The following is a 26908-nucleotide window of genomic DNA, read 5'->3' as shown; positions in this document are numbered from 1 at the left end:
GTGGAACGATTAAAGTCTTATCTGCAATCCTTTATTGCTCAAAAGACCATTATTTGGGTTTAGGAAGAGTTTGACATCTGGAGCGGAGGTCTGGGCACTTTGCCCATGTGTCTTGGTATCAGAGTTGCCGGGGGAAACGCGCTGCAGTCAAGGACGGGATGGGCAGGGCTTTACTTGTGGAGAAGAGAACAGCCAGAGCAGCTTCAGTGAGCATGGGAGGCCGTGGCCAGCAGGCCCCTTCCAGAAGCCCACCCAGGGCAATTAGCCTGCACACGCCCCTCTCGTTGTGCAGCAGGACGCCCCCCACCCCTCCATCCTCTCTCTGAAGAGGACAGATATAGCAGTGGGGTTGGCCAGGTGCCATAGGACACACATGCTTAAAGCAGAACAAAGAAGTACACACTGAGCGAAACAGGGAGAGACGCTGTCGGACAGGGCGCCAACGCCAGCACAACTGTGAGGACTTCATCTCTTGGTAAGGAAGTATTCCAGGTGCAAGGCCCATTCGTATGCAGCCCAGTAGGGGTCAAAAGACAGCAAGCAGGAGGCCGCCTTTCCCAACAGACTGGTTCTTTCATAGAAAATAAAGAAAATTAAATAGGTCAGAAATTATAATTTCCCTGAGAGGTTTTATCCATAGGGAAGCAGCATAATGAAAGAGTAAAGATATAGGATTTAGAATTCATGTTTTATTTAGTATCTATGCTCAAGTGAGCAATTTTTAAATTTAAGTTCTCTGAACTTTTCTCATGTGTAGTCAGATGAAGCGAATACTACAAGCTTCCAAGTTGTAATATATTAACTGAGACAACAAGTAAAATTCCTAGCACCTATCCTAGGGTATTGGTATTAAATAAATGCTAACTTAAGGGTCAAACTTGTAGGGAAATGTGGATGATACAGTGCTGCTTCGAATTTCTTTGTAGGAAGAAAATTGGCAAATTAACATAGTTACCAGTTTTGTTTAATACTTTATTTATCTGAATAACTGAAGAAAAAGCAAATGTTCATCTGTTTTTAAAGCGTTGTACAAAAGGAAAATAATAGGGAAGGTAATGGCTTGTTTGCCAAATTCATTTGCACGTGGGCCAACTTCATTAAACTTAAAGGAAACTCTTAAGTCCTTGGACTCCGGGCTCGAAAAATAGCAGTTGAAATTAATACTGTTCTTGGATTCATGGTTCAAGGAAGTCATTACATTTTCTTTCTTGATGTTGTAGATTTAACAACATATTAGTAGAAACATTTAACTTCTCACATGAATTAGACATGAAGACCAACTGGTGCATATAAACTGAAAATTGAAAATGAATGTTCAGATCTTATGGAACTGTACAACAAACACAAATTTGTTAATTCTAAGCAGGAACAGAAACACAATATTAATAAAGACTGGTCTTTTGCATCATTCTCAAAAATTCTTCCTCATTTATTTCTCCATCTCCATCACGATCAGCTTCATCAAGCATTTCCTGTAAAACAAAATGTAAAGATATGAAAAGTCTATTAAAAATGAATAATATATATAAATATTCAAATATATACTCAAAACAAAATTTTATTTATTTATTTATTTTATTTTATTTTTTTACAGCTATAACACCTGGTCTTCCTAGGTGGTCTCCCATCCAAGTACTAACCAGGCCCGAACCTGCTTAGCTTCAGAGATCAGACGGGATCGGGTATGTATGTTCAGGGTGGCATGGCCATAGACAAAATTTTATTTTTAATATATTTATGAATACGACTAAAGACTATAAATTATATAAATTATAATCATATTCATATATGCAAATTATAGTTATAAAAGTAAGTGAAATATACCTGAAGCTCATCATCAGTTAAATTTTCCCCTAGTTCCTTAGCAACTCTCTTGATATTGTTTAATGTTATGCTTCCAGTATCGTCATCATCGAATAATTTGAAAGCCTTCAGTATTTCTTCCTTTTCATCCTTTTCACTCTTTAAAAACAAAAACAACTAAATGTCTTTAGTCTTTCATTTATTTCTTCTATCAAGCTGGGGTGTAGAGCAACAATGTACCATTAGCTGAGCTCTGACTTTACTTACTGCTCTGACTTTTAAAATTATGCCAGTGCACTCATATCTGCCCTCAAGGTATTTAAACTCAGGGTTTGCAAGTGGAAGAGGCACAGGGTGGTGAAGAGGGTGTATTTCGTATTAACCCCAGCAACTGAGACCCATTACAAAGACGAAGCTCCAAGGGAACAGGGACGTTGTCTCAGTAGAGCCTGGCAGAAACAGGCCCTCAATCAATAAATGTTTACAGAATTCCAGGCTTCAAAATGTGGCCCCATTCTCTCTATCCAGCCACATATCCTATTATTTCCTAACAAAAACCTCTTCTCCGCACTATACAGTCTTCACTACTATCTTGACGACGTCTTTGATCTTGCTATTCTTATGTCTGAACCCCAGCCATTGTTAAAAATCTAGGTCCAGTTCTTTATCTATGAAACCTCTGAGAGCCCCAGCCAAATCATGTAGAGGGCTACTGCTTATATTTCTTTGAAAAACAGAATCATCACTATACCATTTTTACACTCATTATGGCGAAAAAGTCTTCAAAACTAATGGTGCCAGTTCCTCCTTTGTCGATTTCAGCTATCAATTTTTTAATTTCTTCTTTCTTTGGTTCAAATCCCAAGGCCCGCATTGCAACCTAAAATAGAAAGCAAACAAATTATAATATGCCACGATCTCATTCCCGGCTTTTAAATTGCCTATTAATTACTAGATTCTTTTTTTGCTATGGACTACTGTGCCATAGGGTATGTCACTGTCACACCCTAGGCTTTGGCCAACTCATTTATGAAACAAGAATAAAATGCTTAACAAGATATTGTTCTGTCAGTGTGGAGCAGGTGCCTGCAGTGAAGGGACTTCATATCAAGGTCTCGGAAGGCTACTATTAAAGATTTAAAGATTGCGTTAAGTTAATGATATGGGTTTTTAAAAATGTTTTAGAATTAAAAGTAATTTCAGAACCTTCAGTTCTTTCACATCTATGGTTCCAGACCCATCAACATCAAATAAATCAAAGGCCTCTTTAATTTCTTGTTTTTGGGTTTCATTCAATTCGACTTTTGCTGCTCTTTTCTTCCATTGGTCTGAACTTGTGCGGCAGTTGGATGCCTGTAATAAATACACATGCGGGTGAAAGATAAACTACGTAACTGGAAAAGTTACCAGAATAATTGATGATGAACTAATAAGCATATTCAAATATCCGCTTCTCTACTATATAATGAAGCTCACCAATTTGCCCCTTTCCCTCGGCTAATATTTGTGCCTTTAGTTATTAATATCTTGGTGGAAAGCCTGGTTCTTTTTTACCAATAGGTTTCCCTTCAAATGTGTGCCTTTTGAGAGGGAGAAGAGGCAAAGGTGTACTAGAACTGTCGATGTATGTCAGAATTATGTCTAAATGTCTCATCAAAATTTATTTTGTGGGAGATGCTCGATTGGAACATAATACCCTTTCCCACCTTCTAGCCTACTTTTCTATGTTGCAGAGGCTGAAAAATGAAAAAACAAAAACAAAAACCTACATTTTCCACGTGAAAAACTACTCCCGGGACCTGGGTAAAAGTTGGACCAGTTATCGGTATCCAGGGAAGGTAGAGGTCATCATCCTGCTATTTGCCATTTTCTGCAGGCAAGCGAGGTCACCAAGTGGCTCCTGGGGCTCTTCTGCAGCCTCGTTTCGGTATGGCATCCCCAACTTGGGGGTAGGAAGCAGCGGGGACAGAGACGGCGAGAGGACCCCGCGTTCCTGTGTCCGCAGCTGCCAGATTCACGCGTGCTCAGAGCTGGTTGTGGCAGTGGCCGGTCCTTGATCCCTGGACTGCAGGTACACCAGCGGGGCAGCCTTCCCAATCCCCACCTTCCCAACGCTGGCAGAGCTCCTAGGTCTCCTGGCCAGTCCGTTTTTCAGAATTCAGGACGTCTTTCCTAGAGACCAGGCCCTCTAACGTGGTTTAGCATCTTATTCTTTGGATTCAATTCTTTTCTGGCTAAAGAGCGGTTTCTGTTACCAACAGGGAACCTATCGTAGACTGTTGGTGTTAGCGGTTGATGGGTTGAAGAGGGGAAAAAATGAAGGGACATCCGCTCCTCTGTCCCTAGAGCCGCGGACCATGCGCTTCTCTTTGACGTCCGAAGGAGGGGTTATTAATGACACTCAAGGATCACGAAAAAGGAATTTCAGGAACTAAACAAAATTCCTCCCTTGCTCCGGAGAGAAGCTTCAGCCCAGTCCCCGCCCCAGCAGGAGGACAGTTTCGCACTCACCATGTCGCCCACCGGCGCCCTCAGCCGGGAGCTCCAGTCCTCACCCGCGGGTCGTGCAGACCAACCGCAGCCTCACCGCTCCCCAGCCGTTGCTAAGGCCGCTCTCGCGGGCCAATTGCAGCCCCACCCACCCCCTGATGATCGACAGTCATTTCTCCCAATGGTCAATAAATGAGGCCCTTGAGTCCCGCCCCCTCTCTACTCTCCACCAATAGCATGACGCTTTGCCTTTTCGGTCTACCGTTGAGCGGAACTTTCCGCCTGGTTTCTTAGCGACCAGGCCCAGCCGCGGGGCCCGCTCGCCCCCCTCTTCGCACATGCGCAGAGTGCGGGCGGGGAGGGGGCGTCTCCGCCCGCGAGCTTCGGCGTCCCTGTGTCCCTCAGCGCCGGTGTGACCGTGGACCGCCAGGTACTGGAGCGTCCCGTGGGGCTGGAGGAGAGAGCGAGGTGAGTGGCGCGGTGCTTCCGGAGACTGCCAGGTCTTTGGGGGAGGCGCGGGGAGCCCTCGTCGGCTGCCCTGACCGCTTCGCCCCGGGCAAGGGTGGGGACCCAGGGCCTGGCGGCTGGGTCCGGCTGCGGGGCGGCGTCCCGCGGGGCTCCCGGAGGCGGAGGGACCGCGCCGCCTGACGCTGCTCAGCCTCCACAGCCGGCGCCTGGGGCCCGCTCGCCCGGCGCTTTCCCCGCCCGGGGCGGCAGCTCTGCTCGGGGGGGCGCGGTGCGTGTGGGCGGAAGCGGCCGTGCGGCGCCGTGGGCCTTGGGGTGCTCTTGACGCCGGTGTCGTCGTCTGGGTGCGCGGGTAGGGCCCTGGCCCCGCCGCGGCCGCTGCCACACATCTCCCTCTGGCCGGCTGTCCCGCCGCTTCCAGCCGCGTGCGCTCTGCGTCGGACACAGGTAGCCTGATGAGCCAGCCGGCCCGGTCACTGCCAAGGTTCAGACGCCCACATGACTAACTCTGACAAAGCAGGCCCTCGTCCAGACAGCCAGACCTGCTGCTTCTGCCCAGGCCCGCGTGTGGTCAGGGACCGGCTCGAGTGGGGGACAAGGACTGAGGTGGCCCTCTGGCTTCCCGGTGGGAAGGGGCGACAGTCTCTCAAAACGGATTTGATGCTGTGTGCACGTCATGCTCTATCCCAGCGGTATGGTGAGTTTGGAAGGAACTAAGTGGAAAGATGAATCACAGCGAGGAACCTGCGGAGTAGTGCGGAGATCAGCGCAGACATAAACACTTTTTAATTCAGGTGCTAAGTGCTTGAGTGGGTGTGTGTGGAACATGCTTTGGGAGCACGGGAAGGGGCCGGTGCTCCCCCCGGGGCGCTGGAGAAGGCGGTTTCAGAAACGTGACATTTACCTTGGGACCTAAAAGACATAGCATTTGCCAAGATGAAAAAAGTGTGGGGTTATTTAAATCAGAGGGTAGCACGTGCAAAAATGAAAATAAATGCATGTTCGAGTGGAGCAAGATCATGGGGTTTATAAGGAAAGGTGGAAAATGAATCTTATATAAGTTAGATCGAGGTCAGATTATGGGGCACCAATGTAGAACTAGAGAGTAAAGACTTTATTTTCTGAGGTAAATAGATGTTTTTAGGCAATGGAGTGATCTTATTAGGTTTGTGCTTTTCACAGATAATTGACAACCATGTGAAGGAAGAACCATTCTGGAAGCAATTAAAGGGCCTCAACTAAAGGCGGTGCCAGGCAGACTCACGTCAACTCCCACAGGTGATGGAACCTCACATTTATGTGAGGAGTAGTGAACAGTGGCATCTGTGAGTCTTGTTGTCAGTTTTGTACTTAAATTTAAGAACACAAATATGATGAAACATCATCATCCTCCGTCAAATATTATTGAATCTGAGTGTCGTGTTTCTCAGATTGAGCCTACTCAAGCTAAATGGCCTCTTGACAGATTCTAACGAGGAAATGCCGTAATAAACAAACTATGTTCTATTTTATAAGGTGGTAAGTGTATGGGGAATAAGAAAATAGAGCAGATAAAGGAAATCCAGAGTGTAGACGGAAAAGGGAGTCTGCGGTTTTAAATAAAGTGCTGGAGGTGGGCCCCACCGAAAGGGGGACATTTGACTAAATCCTTAAAGGTGGTGAGGCAGTAGACGCCTTGCGGAAGAGCGTGGGACTTCTAGAAAAGGAGACAACTAGAACGGCGGTGCTGAGGCAGCGAGCGTGCCCACAGCCCAGGAGCAGAAGGGAGCCGGAGCAGGGTGGTGGGGTAGAGCCGTAGGGGTCAAAGGGGCAGGGCGGAGGAGAGCAGGTTTTTAGGACATTGTAGGGACTTTGGCTTTCACTCTGAGGGAAATGGAAAGGCTTTGCAAGATTTTGAGCGGAGGAGTGAAAAGATCTGAGTTAATTTTTAAAAGGGACTCCTGTGTCAGACAAAAGAGTAAAAACTTTATTTACGATTTTAGAATATTAGGCAGTGGAGTGATCCGACTAGACCATTGTATTAGGAATAGACTGGAGGTAAGCAAACCAACCGTTGGTTTTGATTATGAAAAAAAGCTAGTTCTAAACCTAGCACCTTGGACAAGACTAGACAGGCTCTTGGGGAAAGAAAGCTGCTTGTAACATCAAAATCCCAGTGAAGTGGTCTGACTCTGCTGCCACTCTCTTAGAAAGTTAAAGAAACACTAAGCTGACAAGTAAAGTTGTTAGGGTTCCCAGTAAGGAAATGGGGAGCTGTTTGTGAGAAACGCCAGTGCTGATGTGGGGCAGAACAAGAGTCAGACTGTGTCAGTTCAATGCCAAGAAAAGTTGCCACAGGTACTTTTCATCTTTGAAATTACCTATTTCTCCATCCTCTTGCCTGTCTTTGCCTTTTTATATTCAACCTCTTTGAAGACGAGGGATTCTTGTTTGAGTTTTTGCTTTACGTTAACTATAGCAGGTTGTAATTTGTTCAAAATAATAATTTAGGAGCTCTTCCAAGCTTAGGAATGCGAAAACTTTTTTTGTGATTACTTCTGAAACTTGGAATAGATTCTTCAAATGCTGAAGCAGATCTCGAGTATTTTGTTATCAATTTTATGTGACTTTATCTTGTAGATTAGTTTTGTTTAAATAATTTCATGCCTCTTCTGGGAAACCTTTTTTCATATAAATTAAATCAGACCAAGTTTGAAATAGCCCATGACTTTTTCCTTTTGCTCTAAATTATTTATGACTTTTTCACTTGTATAGTAACATCTTGTGATTTAAACATAGTATAGAAAGGAAACCGTAAATAGAGACTCTGACACTTTGAAAACAATGACCACATCTATATTAAGATTATGAACAAGCTTGGAAGAATGTAGAAAGGCTTGGAAGTGAGAGACTCAGTGGAAGATTCTACAGAAGAGAGGGTGGATTATCGTGGTCCCGGGCAGAAGGGCAGCCAGAGGCAGTATTGTAGAGTAGTTAATAACCTGGGACTTCGGCATTATATGAGTCTAGCTTTTAGTTCATAACGTTTTGTTTACTATTGGTTAACTCATTTTCTACGTCATTGGAATAGGTTATTTACAGTATCTACCTCATGTTGAGGACTACATTACATAATGCATGCAAAGTGCCTCATACTTAATAAGCTCTCGAAACATGTTAGAAAATAAAAACAAAAGCAGAAACTCAGTCTTGTCTTTTCAAACTTGTCTTTTCAACAAATTATTCTGAAGTAACTGCATATCCATGAGGGAAAAACAACCCATACCTCACAGCGTTTACAGAGATCAGATTAAGATGAGTTATTAACATAAATGTAAAAGCTAAAACAAAAAGAACATACTTCCTGACTTCAGAACTTACTACAAAGCTACAGTAATCAAAAACAATGTGGTCCTGGCTTAAGGATGGGCATCTAGGCCAATGAAATAGAATTAAGAGTTCAGAAATAAACCAATATATCTATCGCCAATTGATTTTTGACAAAGGCGCCAAGACCACTCAGTGGGGGATAGTCTCTTCAACAAATGGTGCTGGGTCAATTTGATATCCAAATGAAAAAAAAAAAAAAAAAAAAAGACGTTGGACCACTTCAACCATATGTAAAAATCAGCTCAAATGTATCAGTGAAATTAATATAAAATATAAAACTATAAAACTCTTTGAAGAAAACATTGGGTTAAATCTTCATGACTTTGGATTGATAATGGATTCTTAGATATGTCACCAAGAACATAAGCGATGAAGAAAAAATAGACAAATTAGACTTCATTAAAATTAAAAATTTTTATGCATCAAAGTATATTATCAAAACAGTGGAAAATGCAATGTACAAAATGAGAGAAAATATGATTTGAAAATCATATTTTGATAAGGTTTTTATATCCAGAATATATAAAGAACTCTTACAATTCAGCAACAAAAAGACAACCCAATAGGCAAAAGAGTTCAATAGCTATTTTCCCGAAGAAGACATACAGATGGCCAACAAGCACATGAAAAGATGCTCAACATCATTAGTCATTAGAAAAATGCAAATCAAAACCACAAATAAATATCACTTCACATCACCAGGATAATTATTTAAAAACAAAACCAAAAAACAAAAACAAAAGTGTTGTCGAGTGTACTGGATTGAGTAGTTAGCATTCCCCCACAAATCCACGTCCACCCAGAATCTCAGAATGTGATTTTTTTTGGAAATAGGGTCTTTGTAGATGTAATTACGTAGGAAGAGGCCATACTGGATTAGGGTGGCCCCTGACTCCAAAGACCAGTGCCCTTGGAGGAGGCCATGGAGGCAGAGGTCGTGTTCTGCTGCCAAAAGCCAGGGGCCTCTGGGGGCGACTGGAAGCCGGCGGGGTCAGGAACGTTCTTCCCTGGAGCTTCAGAAGGACCACGGCCCTGCACATACCTGGATTTCAGTCTTTTAAGCCACCTAGTTTGTGGTGACGTGGCACAGCAGCCCTAGGAAATGAATACAGCAAGGGTGTGCGGAAAGGGGCGCCCTCGTATGCTGCTGGTGGCAACGTAACGTGGTCCACTGCTGTAGAGCACAGTTAGCCGTTCCCAGAACGTTAGACATGGAGTTACCATATACCCACCCTGTCTGCCCAAAAGAATTGACAGCAGGTACTCAGACATTAGTACACAAATGTCCTATTTGTTACAGTAGCACTATTCACAAGAGTCAAAAGGTAGAAACAACCCGAATGTCCACCACGGGTGAACAGCAAACAAAAATATGTGTACATGCAGTGGAACGTTACCCAGCCTCAGAAAGGAATGATGTCCTGCCACGTAACACGGTGTGGAGGAACTTCAAAACCGTTAAACCATCACGCTGAGTGACACAGGCCAGACAGAAACGGTCACATGCTGTGTGGCCCCATTTATCAGAATAGTTGAATCCACAGAGACAGTAAGTCGTGGGTGCCATGGCCCGCGGGCGAAGGAACAGGGAGAGACTGCTTAGTGGGTACCAGATTTTCTTTTGGGGGCAATGGAGATGTTCTGGAACTAGATAAAGGTGGTGGCTGCACAACATCGTGGATGTACTCAGGCCTACTGAATTGTACACTTTAAAATGTTAAGTTTATTCAGCCGTCTGTGATGGACACCTAGGCGGCTTCCACATCTTGGCTGTTGTAAATTGTGCTGCCGTAAACATAGGGATGCAGCTATGGTTCATATATACAATGGAATATTACTCAGCCCCTAAAAAAATAAAATCCTACCATTTGCAATGACATGGATGGACCTAGAGGTTACTATGCTGAGTGAAATAAGTCAGACAGAGAAAGATAAATATGATTTCACTTATATGTGGAATCTAAGGAACAAAAAGAACAAACTAATCAAAAATAGACTTACAAATATAGAGGAAAATCTGGCGACAGCCAGATGGGAGGGAGGTTGGGGACTGGGAGAATGTGGTGAAGGGTTAAAGAAGTACTAATTAGTAGTTGATGGATGGTCACGGGGATGGGGAGCACGGCACAGGGAATGCAGCGAGCGTGAATGCAATGGCTAGATGGAGAGCCAGAGGAGAGAAAGAGCAATTTGAGGGATCATTTTATAAACTATATAAATGTCTAATCAATGTACTGTATACTTGAAAGTAATAAAATAAAATTTTAGAAAAATGTCAAGTTTATGTTATGTGACTTTTACCTCCATTTTAAAAAAAGACCAAACCGTAAGGCTTTTAGAAGCAATATAGAGGAATAAATTTTGTAATCAGTGGTAGGTGAAACTTTTAAAAATAGAACCCAGAAAGCAATAACCATAAAAAGCAAAAAAAAAAAAAAAGACTAGGGAATTAGATTGCCAGGCACTATGAAGGCCACTTGAGGTTTGAGGTCCTGAACTTAAAGGACACCGATCAGCATGGTTGCGTGTGTGTCCCTGTTTGTTTCCAGCTGCCACAGGTCAACACCGAGTGGAGAGGGTTGGACTACATCATGATTACTGGCTTTGCCAGGTAAGTATCCGTGCAGGGAAGTGATTGTAGCAACTGACGCTGGGGAATGTAAACGGAGGAAAAGGGGCCGGAATATGGCAGTGAGGGCTGAAGGACAGCAAGAACATGCTAGGATCAGATAGTGTTAGACTTGGTGGGCCTCTGGATGGTGGAGGCAGGAGCCCTACGGTATGTTTCGGTGCCATCTAAGGGTGTGCCTGAGTGTATCGAGAGTTACTTTTATTTTACAGAACTGAAAATTTCGCAAAAGGGAATTTGAAACTGAGCTCAGACAATTGGTTATATACTTTCCTAGACTGTACTAGCTTTTCTCTGTGGTCCTTGAAAGCGTGTAGGAAGCAGCTTTTGAGGACTCGTCCTGTTATGGCTTCCTCAGGTGCATCTCGAGCCAGCGTGCACTTCAGCTCCGAGGAAGAGCCGAGGTGTGTGGCTCCTCCTCAGTGCTCTGGCCAGCACCGGAGGGAAAGCAGGACTCTAAGAGTTGTTTGCTCTTTGACATTTTGGATTTAAAAGATTGTGATAAAAAATATTACTCGAAGAATTGTAATGTTTTAGGGATGGAAGAGAAGTTTATGTAATCTACAGTTTTAGCTCCATTACTTTAACTGACAGCTCCTGCTTCACAAGACAGGTCATTTTGTTATAGACAGCTTTTCAGGTAGGGGCTACTTTGTTTAAAAGCTCTTTTTATTGGGCGAAAGTCTTGATCTTGTAACTTCTTCCTGTTAGTTTTAGGTGTGAATTCTGAAATATTATGTGGAACAAGTCCAGTTGCTCTTGAACTTCCCTTTAAATAACATTTTTTTCCTTTTAATATTCTAATCAATAACCAAATCTACCTTCTCACCTTCACCCCTCTTCCACATAGCTCACCTAGGTGTCTACAGAAGATTCTTAACTGGCCTCTCTGCCTCTCTGTCTGGCACTCATCAGTTATCTAAGTGGTAATATACCACATTGTTTTCAGAGAGGGAATATATCCAAAACACACATAATAATAGTAGTACTAGTACTATTAGTAGTATTAAACGAGTCCTCAGAAAGCACTATGTGCCAGACGTTGCTCCTAGCAACGTCTATACTTGTTACTCCTTATAATAATCTTGTGAAGTAGATTCTGTTATTATTATCCTCACTTCTCTGATTTGGGTACAGGGCCAAATAGTTAACTAACTTGCTGAAGGCCATACAGCTGCTAAGCTGTAGAGCCAAGTTTAAATCCAGACCTCTAGATTCGGAGTGCACGCTCTCAACCACCACTTCCAGCTCTTTCTTCATCTTTCTTTCCTGAAACACCTCAGTGCCTCCCACGTAGGATCCGGTTCGGCCCGGCACGTAGCGCCCTGTGTGATCCAGCCCCGTTTCTCTTCTAGAGCTTCGTCTCCTACTGTTCCCACTTTCTTTACCTTCCCATAAAACTCGACTGCTTGGTTCACCCCAATGCCCTGTGTTTTTTCACATACAGGTGCTTTTACTACCACCTCTTTCAACTTGCTGATTCTTTCAGATTATTCTTTAGGACTCGTTTCTGGAGACAGTGCCCATCGCCTGCACAGTCCTCCTTCCCTGAGGGATGGGGCGTTTCTCCAACAGCCGTTCCTTTGTCCCTAATGTCATCAGGACACTATTGTTTCACTGACCACATCGAATGGAAACTACATGCCAGAAACTCCTCAAAGACAAGGGCCACATCTTATTTTTCTCTTAAAAGCACTGATAGCCATGAGTTACACTCAATAAAGTTCTAAGTTTTTATTTTGTTTGCAGATGACGATTTACGGTGATGGCTTGCAGGATCATAAACAAAAGAAGGCACGTGGGGCTGCAACAACTTTCATCACTTGCAGAAACAGGAAGAACTTTCCTGGGCCCCGTAAAATCATCCAAATTTGTTATAGATGAGGAGTGTCATGAAAGTGTGTTAGTCTGTTCGACAGTAAGGCTTCTGGAAAGTTTGGATTTATCCAGTGCGGTGGGACAGCTTCTCAATGAAGCCGTGCAGGCGCAGAATAACGTGCATAGAACTGGGACCAGCACTCTCTTATTCCTCGTCGGGGCCTGGAGCAGAGCTGCTGAGGAGTGTCTCCACCTGGGTGTCCCCACTTCATTAATAGTGTCGGTAATGTCAGAAGGCTTGGACTCTTGCATTGAAGCGGTCAGGTCCCTTCAAGTCCCTGTCCAGAATGTGTTTGACCACGTGGACAACACAAAGACATTTTCTGGACTTGAATCATCGAGTGGCAGTTCGTGTCCTTTTCTACAAATCCCTTTAGATGCCGGTTTGATACAGAAAGAGCATGAGCTCCGAGAGGTCGCCTCTCGGTCAGGGACCATTTACGGTCTTTCTGGGAAGCCTGTTAAAACAGCGGAACTTTTTAGAACTCAGGCTAAGGCTGAAGCAGGTAAAAACACGTCACCGACCCCTCAAACTCTGAGAAGCAGTCTGCTCGCAGACACCCGCTGCAGAAAGTCGGTGCTGACCCACAGCAGGCATTTTAATAAGATGGATCATAACGAGGGGCTGAGCAAACCAGGCAGATTTCCAGAAGGATGCGGTGCGGCCGCTCAGCCAGCTTGCAGCTGCGGTGATCTGGTAGCGTTGGAGGCGGGTCTGAGCCACGGCGATCACGGCAGCATGGGGTTCGTCAGAGAAGCTCTGCGGCTGCAGTGCCAGCGGGCAAGCGGGTCACAGCAGGGCGACCGCACGCCCGTGCTCGGGTTCGACATTTCACGGGTCTTCACCTGCTGCTTACCAGGTTTACCCGAAGCTTTTTCTTGTGTCCACCCCGGATACGTCACTGCCGTGTCAGTGCCCAGTACCAGTCTGATCGAGGAATTACAGAATCAGCCCCTCCGGGTAGTTCTCATTGAGGGCGACCTCACAGAGAGTTACCGCCACCTGGGCTTTAATAAGTCTGCAAATATCAAAACGGAAAGCATGAAGGTCCAACAGGACAGCTCAGAAGAACTGTGGACAAATCACGTATTACAGGTATTGATCAAGTTCAATGTGAGCCTTGTCCTGGCACGAGGAGGTGTATCTGAGCGCTTAATTGAGAAATGCACACACACAAAGCGGCTGGTGATCGGGTCGGTGAGTGGTAACGTGATACAGGCTTTCGCGGAGGCTTCTGGAGCAGTACAAGTGACCTACATTACACAAGTGGCGGAAGACTGCGTGGGCAGTGGAGTCCGTGTGGCCTTCTGGAGAAGCGTCCCCTCGAGTGGAGATGGGGTTGGCAGAATGGCAGTCATGTTGGAGACAGAAGGAATTCATTTGGTTACAGTGGTGCTCACGGGCCCAGTCACTGCACAGACGCAAAGCAAAGAAGATCGGTTCTGGACCTGTGCCTACCGTCTACACTGTGCTCTCAAAGAGCAAAAGGTCCTTCTGGGAGGGGGTGCAGCGGAACTGCTGTGTCTCAGCCATCTTCAAAGTCTTGCAGGGCGCCCCGTGAATGAAGGAAGCCTTGTCTGCTCGGGAGGGCTTCCTAACGCTTCCTCTTGGCTGGCCTCTTCCCTGGCACTCTACAGACCGACTGTGCTTAAATGCCTGGCGGGCGGCTGGCACAGATACCTTTCAGCTCTCATGTGCAACACTGCCAGTTCTGCATCAGAATTTGAAGCCAGCACGTTCATTCAGCGCCACCTACAGAATGCCACAGACTCCGGCTCGCCTTCATCTTACATCTTGAGTGAATACGATAAACTAAAGAGTGGAATTTTTAATTCGGACATTTCAAACAAACTGGACCAGATTCCAAGAGTTTATGATGTTGTTACACCAAAGATTGAGGCGTGGCGCCGAGCTTTAGATTTAGTGCTGTTAGTACTTCAGACAGACAGTGAAATCATCACTGGACTTGGACACACGCAGATAAAATCACAGGAGGCAGAGGGCCTTTTGTTTTTGTAGTGCGATTGGCTAAGTCTTTGGGAAATAATCTTTGGTAATACAGCATGCTAATAAGTTTTCTAATGGCCAAGTCCCGATGCCTAGAATGCTAGCTAGCTGTCACCAAGAAGAGAGGATTGATGTCTGTCACAACTGTGCAGGGCGGAGGCTTCACAGGTCCACCTATTACTGTTCTATGGGAGGCCAGAGACAAAGGACTTTTATTATCCACAGCAAACGCAGCAACCAGAGCTTCAAGTTGGTTTGTGTCAGTCCCTCATCCGTGTAAATCCCACAAGAGCACCACGAAGGGCTGATGAGGGCAGCCTGCACACGTCGTGGGTTGTGTCACAGGAGAGAAACTGTCCTTGGCAAACAGGGTTCTGAACTTTGAGTTTATCGTCCACTCCAACTGGTAGATTCTGCCACAGTCAGGTAGATAACGGCCAGTCAGGACCTTTGGGACAGGCTTCTAACTTGTCGACCACCAGAACGTCATCTATACGGTAGTCCCGCTTATCCGCGGGGGATAAGACCCCCAGTGAACCCCTGAAACCACAGATAGTACTGAGCCCTATATGTGATTTTTCCTTAAAGCAGCCGCGGTCAGAATAGAGGGGGAAGGAGGTATGAGGGGTGTAGAGGGACAGACCCCCTCACGCTGGTGAGCGACGCTTTGCATTTACTTTGGCTTTGATCAGCTGCCCTGCTTGTGCTCAGCATACCTGTCTCTTCAGTCTGCGCAGAGTTCTCCTCCCTCTTTCTGACAGCCTTTGCTTCAGCTCTGCGGACCCCTTGGCCTAGGAGCCACAGTCGAGTTTCTTCTCCGCTGGGGCCCTGGGCCTTGCTGCCTTGTCATTATGTAACACCCTCCTTCCCACCCCCGGGTGAGTGAGCACAACCACGACACTGGGCGAGCGGCCTGTGTTGATCCCAGCTCTCACTGCTCAGCCCCAAACATTCCTTAGCAGGTAGGACAGTGGGGGCCCCGTCCCTCTTCCCTTCCCTACTATTCGAGTGGAAGCATTTGCTGGTGGATCTCGGGGAATCCTTTATCTCTTAACTCAGCCCATTTGGGGCCCTCAACTTTTTCAGAAAACCGTGGCTCTGTCAGCCAAAACTACCAAGAACTGCCCAGAATCTGAGCTTTCGCCCTGTTCACAAGCGAGCAGGTTAGCCTGTTCACGTTTCACGGGACACTGGCAGAAGACATGGAATGCCTGGGTCAGTGACATAGTAGCCAGAGCTCCATGTTGGTTCGTGTTGGTCCCCTGTGCTCCCAAGTCCCACAGGGGTGACGGAGCCCAGATGAATGCCTGCACACATGGCAGGTTGTGTTACAGGAGAGGAACACTGAGCTTGGGCGAGTCACAACTTTTATCGTCAGCGGACGTAAGCCTTTTGTCACATTATCATCCAAGCCCACCCCCAGCAACACATCCCTGAGAACCGGCTGGACGAAGAGCGCTCAGTACCCAGCAGGAGCGTGCGGGCACCCGTCCCAGCACAGTCCGCTGCTGCTGACAGCTGAGCATCATGAGGACTGAAGTGTGTGTGTGGCTTTGGGAATTGAATATTAGAAGAGCTCTGGGAAAGTCATATCGTAATTAATTGCCTACCATGTTCTAGGCACTCTTCTAAATTCTTTACATATTGTATTAATTTGCTAGGTTTGCTATAACGAAGTACCACACACTGAATGGCTTAAACGACAAAAATTTACATTCTCTCAATCCTGGGGCCGAAAAGTCTGAGATCAGGGCGTTGGCAGAGTTGGTTTCTTCTGAGGCTTCTCTCCTTGACTTGCAGATGGCTTTCTTCTTGCTGTGTTTGTTCATCTTCCCTCTGTACCTGTCTGTGTCCAAATTTCTTCTCGTAAGGACACCAGTCATATTACCAGTCATATTGGATTAGGATCCTCCCTAACGACCTCATTTTAACTTGTTACCCTTTTAAAAACCCCGTCTCTGAATACAGCCACTTTCTGAGGTACTGGGAGTTAGGACGTCAATGTATAAATTTTGGGGGAGACACAGTTTAGCCTATAACACATATTATTTCAATCTTTGCAACATCTGTTTTCTCTATAGGTGAGGAAATGAGCTTAGTATCATTAAGAAACTTGCCCAGGATCTCACAGAATGCAGTAGAGCTAGAATTTTAAGTAAGATTTTATTTGGCTCCAAAGTCTGTATTTCTAAGCTTTAATTGTAATATGAAGTTTTATTTTTTTGTTTTTCCATAAGGTAACAACAACAAAATAAGAAAACGGTGGTTTATTTATAGAGCTAATATATATGTATTAGAAAATGCAATTTGATCCTCATGCTTGGGTAAAAGAATATTATTTTTGGTTTCATGGCTATCTTAAATGTGATTACATGAAAACCTTGCACAGATAGTCATTCCAATTAAATATACTGTCTTAGTTCAAAGTCCGAATAACAACATTGAGTGTTGAACTGTTTTTAAAAATAAAGTGTATTATTTTACTTGGGTAGATACTGACACTTTTACTTTCCTGTATACTATTAACACTAAGTTTTTGTTAAAATATGATAAAGATTATGAACGCTACTAATATTAACAGATGCTCAGCTCACTATACAATAGATCTTTTTTGTGAAGTTCGTGTTTGCATAGTTAGTACTACTAAATATTTAGTAAAGTATTGTAATAAATACTTTGAGACTAGAAGTCTTCTAATATAGATGTTTGTTAAGTCACATCGCAGGAGAATAAACTTGGCTTAGTTCTCAATTCCAGCTCTACCACCTTCTAACCGTAAGATCTCGGGCAAGTTTCTGAACCTTACTAAGCTCATTTCCTCATCTACAAAGTGCAGAAAGTAGATGTTGCAAATATTGAAATAGTATATGTTATGGGCTGAACTGTGTCTCCTTCAAAATTTATATACATCGATGTATGAATATTGTTTTCTCTAGTGGTTATGTCACAAATATAAATATAAAATTAGCGTCTTGGTTTACAGAGGAATCCTCTGTGAGTTTGGTTAGTATGGGTTCATTCCCCTGATGGAGATCGCCTCCCGTTACCCTGGCCAGCGTCTGCGGGCACACAAAGCTGTGATCACAAAACCCCTGCCGTGTGGCACTGCCACCCTGAGAGACCCTGGACCTCTGCGATCCCCACTGCTTCCCCCTCAGTAGATAGAGCCACATAGACTGGGACAAGGGCGTGAACCAGTGAGCCAAGAACTACCGTAAACGTACACGAGCGAGTAATGGCTTTGGAAAGTTCCAGAGGGTGACAGTGAGACTTTTTAAAAACTACTGTATTTTAGTGACATACCCTCAAACATTTTGAAATACTTTTCAATGAGCCATTCTTAAAAATCTAGTTTCTTTATTTTAAAATGAGTTTTTGCCTGTGACCACTTAGCAGTATGTTTTTATGAAGCTTTTTAGACAACGTGGGTCTTTATTTAGAGCAGAAAAATGTATTAACCATTTTAAGTGACTCCTGGGATAACAAGAGGCCCTTGTGCAAGCGCAGGCGTGCCCGTTGGCGTGTGCCACGGCGCCTCCCTTCCCGGCTCCTAGACTTGTACGAGCTCTTGCTTTGCGCCTGGCTTTATCGCTGATCAGTTTATTGTACGTTCTGGCACCTTCATTCTCCCTAAATACTTTCATTTATCTCCTCAGAGCCAGGCCCCATTCTTTTTACCTTTTTATCCTGACTATGGCTTGCCTTTTCCTCTTTCCCATTCACACTTTCGTGCTGGGATTTTTTTAACATTCGTCTTTTAATTCTTTCCATTACTCTTCAAGAACATTTGTAGAGGAAACTCTTAGTCTCTTTCCCCTGATGTCACACCAAGGTAGCCATTATCAGTATTTGGGGTACAGTTTGCTAAAGCCCGTTCTGTGTGTGTGGATGTAGATAAGTTTCTTACAATCCGTAAGAGGGACCATACTAAACGTAATGCTATATAATCTACTACTTTTAAGTAACATAATAAAAAGTTTTCCCAATATCATTACGTAAATTTCTGTAGAATAATTTCAGTGGCCTCATGTCTTTCCAGCATAATAACCTACCATGATTTAACTCATTTCCTGTCGGGCGTTTAGTTCAGTCCCAGATTGGGTGCTATTATAAACAAGGCTATAAAAAGTGTATCTGTGGCTGAATTTTTCCTCTAATTCATGATTATATCCTTTGGATAAATTCTTAGAGATGGATATTGGATCAACAGGTGTGTGGACACTTTAGCTTTTCTTATATATTTTTACCAAATTCTTCCAGAAGGCCCTGCAAATTAAAAGTATCATTTTCACAGCCATTCTCAACACTGAATATTATTTTTAAAATTTTGACTAATTTGGGTGAAAATGCAGTCTCATCGTAATAAAACTTTCTTCGATTATTAATGAAGAAAAAGGGACTGATGTTTCCTCATCTTTTTTAATGTTTTAAAAATTTCTATATTTTCTTTTAATTTTCTTCCTTTGGTGTTATACTGGAAAGGCGTTTGCAAGCCCAAGATTATACTGCGATCTCCTGTATAGATTTCTAGCAGTTTTATGTGCTTATTCATCTTTCACATTTAAATATTTAGTCCAGCTGGAATTCATTTTAGTAGACGACATAAGACTCTAAAAGAACTTTTTCCAAACGGTTACCAGTTGTCCCGACATCATGCTAGGGTTTTCGTTGCCCACTCAGATCTTCCTTAGCAGTGAAGAGGAAATACCAAAAGAAAAAGAGAGATCATGTTCTCAGTTGCTAAGGAACATTTTCTTGTCTTTCTAATTATGGATTCATACCATTCAGTGTTCTGTCATTCTTTTCTGCTACTGTAGCACCATATTCGACTGAAAAAAGAATATAGAGAAACTTGTCACACTAACAGTAAAGAGAACAAAGGCAGCACCCTTTATAAAAGTCTTCCTGTTCTACACTGAGAGCTACTGTCCCAAAAAAGTGTTTTAAAACACACTTGTGCTTCATAAGGGTCATCGGAACTTTACTCTCAAAAACCTAAAAGATTTCTTCTTTCTTTTGACCTGTAGGAGGCAAACTTCCACTCTTATGCTCTTAAAAATTTGACCTGGTTTATAATCCACAAAATGAAAGGTGAAATTATTTTAGTGTGAGCGTGAATATAAGGGCAAGAAAAGTCAAAGATAGTTCCTTTTTCATTATTGTAGGCTTTGAGATGGTCAGAATCCCAACTCTGCTATTAACTTGCTGTAATTCGGGAAGGTGATCCAGGTTTTCTTGGCCTCTGTTGTCTTACCTTTAAATCATAAAGATTAGTGAAGTTGTCTCTATTATGCTTTCCAGCTCTGAATTTTGTGATTCTTGTTACCAGTTGAATCCCTGACAGATTTTGAGTGATGGTGAAACTCATTTGAAAGGGGTCAAACATGTTAAAAAGCGCTTCTTAAAAGATTACAGTGAGAAGACTAGACTTTAAAATTGATTGTGGAAACTTTAATACATGATGTTTATGACATTGGGGGTTCAAAATTGTCCAACTGTAGATTCAAACTATTATAATAACTTATTTTATTGCCAACCCAAAAGTAATACAGTAGAGAATGAAATTATCCAATGATATGAAAGAGAATTAATTTATATCTATTGGCACCGCAGCCATATCAGTAGTTTACAGTGGGTTCAAAAGTAGAATATAAACTATAAATTGGCAAGAAACCAGAATATAAAATATAAAACCTGAAGAAACCAGAATAACATATGTATCTCTCTTGTGGATGGGTGATAAGTTAGTGGATATTAAAAAAGAGAAGCTATTAAACACGAGATACATTTTCCCATACTACGAGATAAAAATGTTTTTGAATGACAGAACTAAATGTGTACACTATTAAAAGTTTACTATTTTAAAATGTGTCAATACGTATAATCCAGGCAGCAATGGGGGCATCTGCCTCAACTCGAGTAACCTCACCCAAATCTTAGTTTCAGTAACTCCAATATCAAAATCCTTCTGAGGATTTTATTGTGCCCCACCAAACACATACACACGCACAATCTTGCTCCAATAATGCATGGCAAAGCAGCTTTATAGTCGTATTACAGACGAGTTAGAGTAGAAAGTACCTGAAAGATAAAGCTCAGTGTCGGTGAGCACGTAGGGGAGCATGTACTTAGTGCATTGCTGGAGAAAATGCAAATCAGTTCAACTGTAAATTGTTAATGCTATTCTAAAAAAATGGAAGCAAACCAAATGTTCCATAATGGGGAGTATTTGGACAAATAGGATATATTAATATGATGGAATGAGTACTGTGCTACTTTTAAAAATGCCAAGTATACATTTTACTCTGACACATGAACAAGTTTATAAATAGTGAGAAAAAACAGAACTCAAGATAATGTTAACTTTATGGCTATGTAAAAACAACAACAAAGATGGGAACCTAGAGAAATCTAACTTGAATGCTTATTAATTCATAAAGTTACAATTTTTAGAAATGACAATAATTCTAACTAGTAGTTATAATTATTCTGTTTTGTGTTTTGTCTCTATATACACTAAGACCAATTGTTCAAGCCTAGTTGAGTTGATTTTAATAATTTGAACTATATCCAAATGTTTTTTTTTCCTTTTAGAACTACTTTAAGTCAGATTTTTCTAATGCACTAATTGAATCTAGGAATAAATTAGATATCTTTAAAAGTTTATTACTATGTGACATTCGGCACTGCTCAAAACTGTCAAGATTATAAAAAACAAGTAAAATCTGAGAAACAGTTACAGCCAAGAGGACCTTAAAGAGACATGAGACTAAAAGTAACGTGTCCTAGGTGGATTCTGGAACAGAAAAGGGACATTAGGTGAAAAACGAGGACATCAGAATAAAATATGGACTCCAGTTAATAATTATGTATCAGTATTGCCTTATTAGTTTGGGTGTACCATACTACTATAGGAGGTAAATAACAAGGGAAACGATGTGAAGGTGGGGATGTGGGAATTCTCTGAACTGTTTTCACAATTTTTCTGTACACCTAAACAATTCTGAAATTAAAATTTTATTTTTAAAAAATATGTTAGTATATTCAGACAACAGTAACACCATCTAACGTATTGAACTAACGTACTAAATAACCAAACTTTGTTTTCTGTTCGTGTCTGCCTGACAAGGTGAAAAATTCCCAGGTCGTGTCTATGGTCGTGCAGTAGATCTGGAGAACACTCTGGAAACAGAAGCTACGCTTCGGTTGCGAGGAGGACGCTTTGTTAAGAGCTGAGGCTGTCAGGGCAACGGGACCGGTCGGAATTCACTCCAAGGGCGCAAGGCCGACCCACTCTGGCTTCTAACAGAACATTCGTACTTATCAACATGCAGAGTCCTAACTATCATACTCTAATGTGTAGTGAAGTCTACTTCAGGCTGTTTTGAGGTTTCCTTCTCTGAATTTTTTTCCTTTTCCATTTTGTTTGCCATTTTTCTTGGCAATTGCATTTTTAAAAATTTCCAGTGTGTTTATCTGATGATGTGAAGAACATTCTTTGTACACTGGCCATTACGAATGAAAGGCAAATTGGGAGTTTCACAGTTTGTTGACAGTATTGAGACTGGTTTGATGTCTAAAAAAAGGAAGCCGGTTTCCTGTTACCCTCAGAGAAGGAGGTGGAAAAGGCTGCTTCCCAGTAGGTTCCGCTCTGGACCATCAGCACACGAGAAGGAATGGGCAGATGTGTGGACTTCCCCTCATCACTCTCACTAAATATGCTTTAAAATCATTTCTTTTTAACATATTACAAATGTTTTAAGTTAGCGTGTGTGTTTTCTTGTTTAAAAGCAGTATAAACCCCTGTTGACGAAGCCGTTTATTTTCTTAGGAGTAATTATTGGTGCCCTGCAGTATCTCTAAAACTGCCTTAGAAGAAGCACATGGGCTACTTGTCAAATGCCAACTCCCAGCCCCACCTCAGGTTACCATTTGTAGTAGCTCTTAACCCTGGCCACACAAGAGAATCATCTGGAGAACCTTTAAAACTGCCAGTGCTCCAACCTACTGCAACCCCCAGATTGCCATTGATCTATCTGGAATGAGGCCTACGTATCAGTGTTTAACTCCCCCTGGATGCTGCTGGTGCGTGAGCAGCATCAAAATCACCAGTCTTGTGTGTGGAACCAAACTGAATTAGAAAAGCCTGTACTTTACTCCTTAGGCCCTATTCAAAAAATGTTGGCTACCGAACATGCGGCGGTCACATGACTCTTACAAGCATAAGGCTGAGCGAGAGAAGCCAGAAACAAAAGAGGACAGACGTACCGATGGGCCTGACCCCGAGCAGGTACAGGGTCTTGGGGGAGGACGGGTGAAAATAGTCTGGGGTGAGATAAAGTGGATGGTTGCACAACACAGTGTGGTGGAAACTGTGGGTGCGTACGCTGCGAAGTGGAGAATTTGATGTTGTGCGGTGGATATCTCGACTTTTCAAATGCCACTGAGACAGAGAAGATGCGGTTTAACCATTTGTAGTGAATTCTAGAAACAGAGACTCACCAGTGATAGAAGCCAGGTCAGCACTTAGCCTCGGGTGGCGATGGCAGGGTTCTTGTTCCCAGGGCGGATTCCCCAAGGGCTCATTCATTGTTGAGCTTAATATTCATGATCTGTGCTTTGGGAAAACTAAGTTGTCAAGAGAAGATTAAAAGATATTCAGGCTCCTGCACTTGAGAATGCAGGAAAGAATCTATCTTAACCTATAATAAAAGCAACTCTAATGAGACATGAAGGTAATGTTAGACAGTAGAGGTCGTGTACTATTGGGATTGTTTACCAGAGACGCCTGTAGAATCTGCCCTCAGGATCCGCCGGAGGAAGACCAGCCCGGCTGTAAGATCAGGTCTGTTTTGGAATGGTATCTTGTAGTAACTGGCCAGATAATGTTTCGAGACTTAATCCAGTTCTTTGGGTCTACATTTAATTTATATTTACTTTTTATTCTAGGAAATAAAAAGACAAAAGAAAAACTAAGAGAGTCTCAGGTTCTTGTATCAGGATTCTTGCCAGAGAGAATTAGCTAATTCACATATTATTTTAGTCATAGCAAACCTTATTATAATCTGTTTCACCAGTCATCAAAGTGAATTTCCTAAGCTTGACTTAATTTTCTTTTATATTGTTGCCAATAAATTTTTATTAATTGCCATTAATATGCTGGTCATCGTAGACTCCTTCCTTTCTCCCCTCGCTTCTTGCTTTTCCAGGCTCCGTGAATTTAGTCGTTTCCCACTTACTTTCTTCACAAGCTCCAGGGTTTCATCACTTTATTACTCTTCTTATATTTCTGTAGCTCTACTCATATTTTTAAGACCTTTAGTTTCCAGAAATGACTACAGTATTGTGAGGTTCTGGAAAACATCTTCTTCCTTTTGTAATCATGTTTGTATGCTAAAACAACATGTTTCGCCGTTGACCCCTCTGGTTCCAGGATTACGTGTTTAGAATTGAGTCAGTTTAGCATTGCCACTGATTTCATAAGCTGTTTTGCATGCAATCTATTCCCTTTGAAATCTGTTCGTGCATTTCCAGAACTCCTTATTCCATTAGCCACTTACAGACCATGACTTTATAGTCTAACATCTAAGGCGTATTTATTTTACAAAGAAAACAAACATTATTTAAAATTTGCTTTGTTCTTAAGAGGTCAAAGGAATTTTTTTTAGGTTCTTTTCTCCAATCTCTTCATTTTATAAATGGGGAAACTGAGGCCTAGAGAAATCCATAGAGTTAATTACTGATAAAGCCAGTTTTCTTCCACAATTCTTTCTTGCTTCATTGTATTTAATTTGCATCTTTATTCCTAAACAATATTTTTAACATGTAGGCACACTGAGCCCTGTTTAATTTCTTTAAAACTTCTAAGTAAACCATTTAGCTCATTTTCATTACCAGACGTTCAAGCTAACTAGCCCAGCACCGTTTAAGACGTTGTGTTAGCTCAACTCTGAGAGCTTCCTCACAGCAAAACACCCTTCTTTGTTGTCACTGTTGGTTTTTAATGTATTGTTTCGTTTTTTTTCCACCCTTACTGAATTTTCCAAATTGAACTGCTCCAAGTAAAGACCCACCCCTTCACATCCACACACTGTTTCCTTTTCCAGGTGCACGCTGGTTAATAACAGCCGACAGATGCTGAGCGCCGTGTCGATTGTCCCCATTTTATTGACGAGGTAACCGAGGCCCAGAGGTGTTCTCCATGGCCAGTCTCCATGAGACCTGAGCTTTCTTATTCTTATGCCAGACCTAGCACTTAACTTTTTATAGATTCCTTTAATAAATTCTTTTTTTTTATGTGTTGCCAAGCAGGGAATTCTAGGTTGTAGATGGCAGCTAAATGGTTTTATAGCTAAATTATCGTCGCCATATTCTATGGGGGGAAATTTGGAACCTCCATTTTTTATTTGTTCATATGTTGGAAAATGACCTAGCACGATTACACCAGTCAGCTGTTGCCGTGTAACAAACAAGTAACCGCAAAAAATCCCGGTGGCATTTAACAAAAGCAGTTGTTTTGCTTGTGGGTCTGTAAAGTGGGTAGGCAGTTCTGCCACTGCCTGCAGGGCCTGGCTCTGCCTCAGGATAGGTTGGGATGGCTCTGCCTAACATGTGTTTATGTGGCAGCCCATAATAGGGGCAGCTACTACCCAGAGTAAGTTCATCTCATGGTGATGGCATAGGCGCAAAAGAACACGCAAGACAGGCAGGATTCTTGAGGTCTGGATTTGGAACCTGCGTCCTGTCACTTCCGCCCCAGCCCATGGAATAGCCAAGTTCACTTTCAGTAGGAGGAACTACTAAGTCACAGGTCAAGCTCCAAGTTATGATAAGAGGTGAAGAATCGAAGCCGGTGATGCTGTCCACCATGAGAGCGTCTAAAGAGCTGTGGCCTGTGGGCAGACACTCCCCAGTCTCACCTCCACAGAGGGCGTGTGGCCTGGTTAGACTGGCCCTTCTCATAGGGCTGGAATTCCCTTAGCTGGCTGGCTGGCTGATTCCTCAAACCATAACAAGGGCGTCTGCCTGTTAGTTACCTAACGGTATATCCTTGACTTCTGTGCTGCTTCATAATTATAAAATCTCAGTTTGGAAAAAGATATTTGTGGAGGATTTTCTAATGGATTATCTGTTCCTCATAATAGTCGTTAAGCTCTCTGACTCCACTGAAGAAAGTTATAAGGAAATAGTTTATGGTCCTAATTATTAATTAAGGTTGACATTGGTATGCTGTACACATTTCAGTTTTTGAAGAACTGTGGAAGAATTTTCTCCTGGCTCACAGAAACAATAATTTTCTGGTCTCCTGAGAAATTGGCTTATTTTTATCTTATAGTCACTGTAATGTAACTGATTATCTTTCCATTCTTAATTGGCCACTAGGAAGCTCTAAGGCAAATTTGCAAACAATCTTTACTGGAGCACAGAGCCTACCGTGGTATATAGTGTAGCTGTTTGTGTCAGACTTTAAGTGACATATTTAGCTTTAAGTGGGTTAAAACATATGAAGTCCTTAGAAATGCTTGGCACATGCTCTATATGTTTGCCATTATTATTGTTGCTGCTGTTGTTATTATTAGCTGGATATAATTAAAGTGAGAGAATAGGATCTTAATATCTGACCTCCTATTTCATTTTGGAATAAAAAGTGCAGAATTTGTCTGCTGCTTTTCAAGACTTGTAATCGCATTACCTAATTGGTAAGCAGGCCAAGTATTGGATGAATTTCATTCTCCTTTGGCTCAACTAATATTTAACTGATTAAGTGTAAGCTTTTATTGTTTGGACCAAAATGAATTTCCACGTCTTGCCAAGAACACTTCATCAAAGACAGGGGTAAATGTTACTAAAGAATGGGCAAGAGATTGGGACTCCCTAACAGTCTGATGGGGTGGGGGTCGGGGAGGACGAGAGCCCAGTAGGGAGCTCCCTTCACCACGGCTGGCGTTTGACCTCAGCTGGCCCACAAACTCCCTTCCCTCCTGTGTTCAGTGGCTGGGAGAACTAAGGGGTAGGGTGAGAGCGAGGAGTGAGAATCAGGGCTGATGACCTCATTGACAAAGGCACTGTCCCCACAGGGTCTCCTGCCGGGAACTGACCAGGGCTCTCCCAAGAGCTGGATGCTCCCCTGCCTCACTGCTGCCCACAGACAAGAATCAGAGCCGAGAACACAACTGTCAGTCCCCAGCCCTCCAAGTCTTGTCCAGAAAGAAGGACTCAAATAGTCCCCTGCTAAATGGAGCAAGGAGTCAGGAAAAATTTCGTCA

At 42.9% G+C, this 26908-nt stretch overlaps 2 protein-coding genes and 1 pseudogene across 6 annotated transcripts; 1 reads left to right on the top strand and 2 right to left on the bottom strand.

The window, feature by feature from the left end:
- Positions 1-951: 951 nt before the first annotated feature.
- On the bottom strand, positions 952-4443 carry LOC105302206 (centrin-4). Its single transcript, XM_011375163.2, has 5 exons — positions 4315-4443; positions 3010-3156; positions 2555-2683; positions 1825-1962; positions 952-1472 (listed from the first exon to the last, which is right to left on the bottom strand). Exons 1-5 carry the CDS (start codon positions 4315-4317, stop codon positions 1383-1385), a joined length of 507 nt encoding a protein of 168 aa, XP_011373465.1. The 5' UTR covers positions 4318-4443; the 3' UTR covers positions 952-1382.
- Positions 1592-1714, bottom strand: LOC111729500 (annotated as a pseudogene).
- A 117-nt stretch (positions 4444-4560) lies between the features above and the next one.
- On the top strand, positions 4561-26887 carry BBS12 (Bardet-Biedl syndrome 12). 5 transcript variants are annotated; one of them, XR_002776252.1, is made up of 4 exons: positions 4561-4761; positions 5941-6036; positions 21772-24817; positions 26720-26887. XR_002776252.1 is itself a non-coding variant. In XM_023520435.1 (4 exons), the coding sequence occupies exon 4, from the start codon at positions 12522-12524 to the stop codon at positions 14652-14654; it is 2133 nt and encodes a 710-aa protein (XP_023376203.1). In that variant the 5' UTR covers positions 4561-4761; positions 5206-5455; positions 5941-6036; positions 12506-12521; the 3' UTR covers positions 14655-19039. The 5 variants fall into 5 exon arrangements, 3 of the variants coding, with proteins under 3 accessions (XP_023376203.1, XP_023376202.1, XP_011373463.1); XM_023520435.1 differs by lacking the exons at positions 21772-24817; positions 26720-26887 and adding exons at positions 5206-5455; positions 12506-19039; XR_002776251.1 differs by lacking the exons at positions 5941-6036; positions 26720-26887 and adding an exon at positions 12506-16183 and having other exon boundaries at positions 21772-23797.
- Positions 26888-26908: the final 21 nt, after the last annotated feature.

Source organism: Pteropus vampyrus, unplaced genomic scaffold (assembly GCF_000151845.1).
Source record: "Pteropus vampyrus isolate Shadow unplaced genomic scaffold, Pvam_2.0 Scaffold263, whole genome shotgun sequence".
Taxonomy (NCBI): Eukaryota; Metazoa; Chordata; class Mammalia; order Chiroptera; family Pteropodidae; genus Pteropus; species Pteropus vampyrus.
This window is presented reverse-complemented; position numbering and strand designations above follow the sequence as displayed.

Excerpts from the sequence above, each read along its gene's own strand:
- LOC105302206 (XM_011375163.2), bottom strand. Across the intron at positions 1,963-2,554 it reads CCATAATGAGTGTAAAAATG|AGTGAAAAGGATGAAAAGGA; the intron begins GTATAGTGATGA and ends TTGTTTTTAAAG. Across the intron at positions 1,473-1,824 it reads TAACTGATGATGAGCTTCAG|GAAATGCTTGATGAAGCTGA; the intron begins GTATATTTCACT and ends TTTGTTTTACAG.
- BBS12 (XM_011375161.2), top strand. The coding sequence starts at position 12,522 with ATGGCTTGCAGGATCATAAACAAAAGAAGGCACGTGGGGCTGCAACAA.